The sequence below is a fragment of the Protobothrops mucrosquamatus genome, unplaced genomic scaffold (assembly GCF_001527695.2).
Source record: "Protobothrops mucrosquamatus isolate PMUCROS unplaced genomic scaffold, P.Mucros_1.0 scaffold3157, whole genome shotgun sequence".
NCBI lineage: Eukaryota > Metazoa > Chordata > Lepidosauria > Squamata > Viperidae > Protobothrops > Protobothrops mucrosquamatus.
Genome location: NW_015389157.1, coordinates 8,132 through 9,931, shown reverse-complemented (window position 1 = coordinate 9,931; position 1,800 = coordinate 8,132). Strand labels below are relative to the sequence as shown.

Below are 1,800 nucleotides of genomic sequence, written 5' to 3'. Positions count from 1 at the left end.
AGACGCCCTCCCCCAAAGAAGCGTTTATAATTCCCTGGAGCCAGGCTCGTGTCCCCTCCCGGGCAGCCAGTACCAGCCAGGAGGGGCACGGATCCAGTAAGCATGTGGTTGCATTCAGCCTCCCCAGAATCCTGTCCACGTCCTCGGGAGCCACAGAGTCGAACTCATCCCATATAACAGTCTCAAGACTTGCTCCTGTATTTGTACTGTGAGTTATCAGTAAAGGTCTTGGCAGGCAGCCACGGAGTTGCTGCCAAGTGTTTATCTGTGTTTTTGGCAGTGCTGAGCAGTCTTTTAGCCCTCGGCTGACTGGTTGGGGTGTGTGAGTCGGACGGGGGACAGAACAGACCCCTGATATAAGATATAAGATATAAGATATAAGATATAAGATATAAGATATAAGATATAAGATATAAGATATAAGATATACGATATACGATATAAGGCATAAGGCATAAGACATAAGATATAAGATATACGATATAAGACATAAGATATAAGATATAAAATAAGAGGAGAGAGGAGAGAAGAGGAGAGTATAACCTTAATTGTCATTTTTTACGGTGAGCACACTGGCCCAAATTAAAAATGAAATCCTGTTGACTGCTCTCAAAAGAAAGAATATATCTACCCATACACACACCTACCACACATATACACATGCTATATACCAGTGATGGCGAACCTTTTAGAGACTGAGTGCCCAAAAACTGGCCCCGCTCCCACTCCACCCCCTGCCCTGCCCCCACCCCATCCCCCACCCCACCTGCCCGCAGGGCCACTCACTGCCTCCAGGGCCCAGGCAGCCCAGCAGCGCCATGGCGGCCACGCCCTCTGCCCGCATCCTGCAGCATCAACTGTGCGGGATGAGGCATGAGGGCAGAGTCTTGTCTACGCTGCCTGGCTGCCATGTCCTTGGCTGCGCTGCTCTGGGTGGGCCATGATCGGGGGCGACTCTCCTCCACGGGGGCTGCTGGTGAGGAGGGAGTCATGGGGGGGAGGCGAGGCTGGGGCAACGGGACGTATGCCCACAGAAAGGGCTCTGAGTGCTGCCTCTGGCACGCGTGCCCTAGGTTCGCCCCCATTGCCCTATCCTATCCTATCCTATCCTATCCTATCATCTTATCATCTTATCTTATCGTATCTTACCTCTGCTGGAGTTGTGGTGGCTGCGCAAGATGGCAAGGTCAGTTTTGAACCCTCTCTCGGTGATGCTCACTCTCCGTGATGAGTGATCCCAGAAATGGGAGTCCTCCTCGTCCTCCATTTTATGAAGCCAGGCCATTTGGGGCAAGAATCTTCTTGTGGGGGTGTCAAAATGTGCAGCCAGCTGGTCATCCACATATCCCACCACAATGTAGTGGGGCACATCCTGGCTGGAGCCCATGACCAGGGTGTAGAAAATGCGCAACGAATGGGAGGAGGAGCCTGAAAAGAGCAGGGGGGGAAGGAAAATTGGGAGAGGGGTGCCCAAAGGCACACTTTTAATCCCCCCTTTTTTAATTTGAAACCAGTCCCCCCCCTTTTAGAGAAAGCCTCAGTTCAGCTGGACCTCAACTTACAACAGTTCATTTAGTGACCGAAGTTACAACGGCCCTGAAAAAGGGACTTATGACCATTTTTCACACTTACAACCATCGCAGCTTCCCCACAGTCAGGTGATCAAAGTTCAGACGCTTGGCAGCCGACTCATATTTGTGTCCTTTCTGCGACTTTCTGACGAGCAAAGTGAATGGGGAAGCCAGATCCGCTTAGCAGCGGTGTTACTAATTGAACGACGACGGTGATTGGCTTAGCAAA

At 51.1% G+C, this 1,800-nt stretch overlaps 1 protein-coding gene across 2 annotated transcripts in view; it reads right to left on the bottom strand.

Annotated features, from left to right (window-relative positions):
- LOC107297147 (major histocompatibility complex class I-related gene protein) overlaps positions 1-1,425 on the bottom strand; it is a 15,210-nt gene extending 13,785 nt beyond the window's left edge. For both annotated transcript variants that reach the window (XM_029286238.1, XM_029286237.1), the window contains exon 1: positions 1,150-1,425. In XM_029286238.1, the coding sequence (XP_029142071.1) occupies positions 1,150-1,387 (238 nt within the window). In that variant the 5' untranslated portion in view covers positions 1,388-1,425. The remainder of the gene's footprint in view (positions 1-1,149) is intronic.
- Between the last annotated feature and the right edge of the window lie 375 nt (positions 1,426-1,800).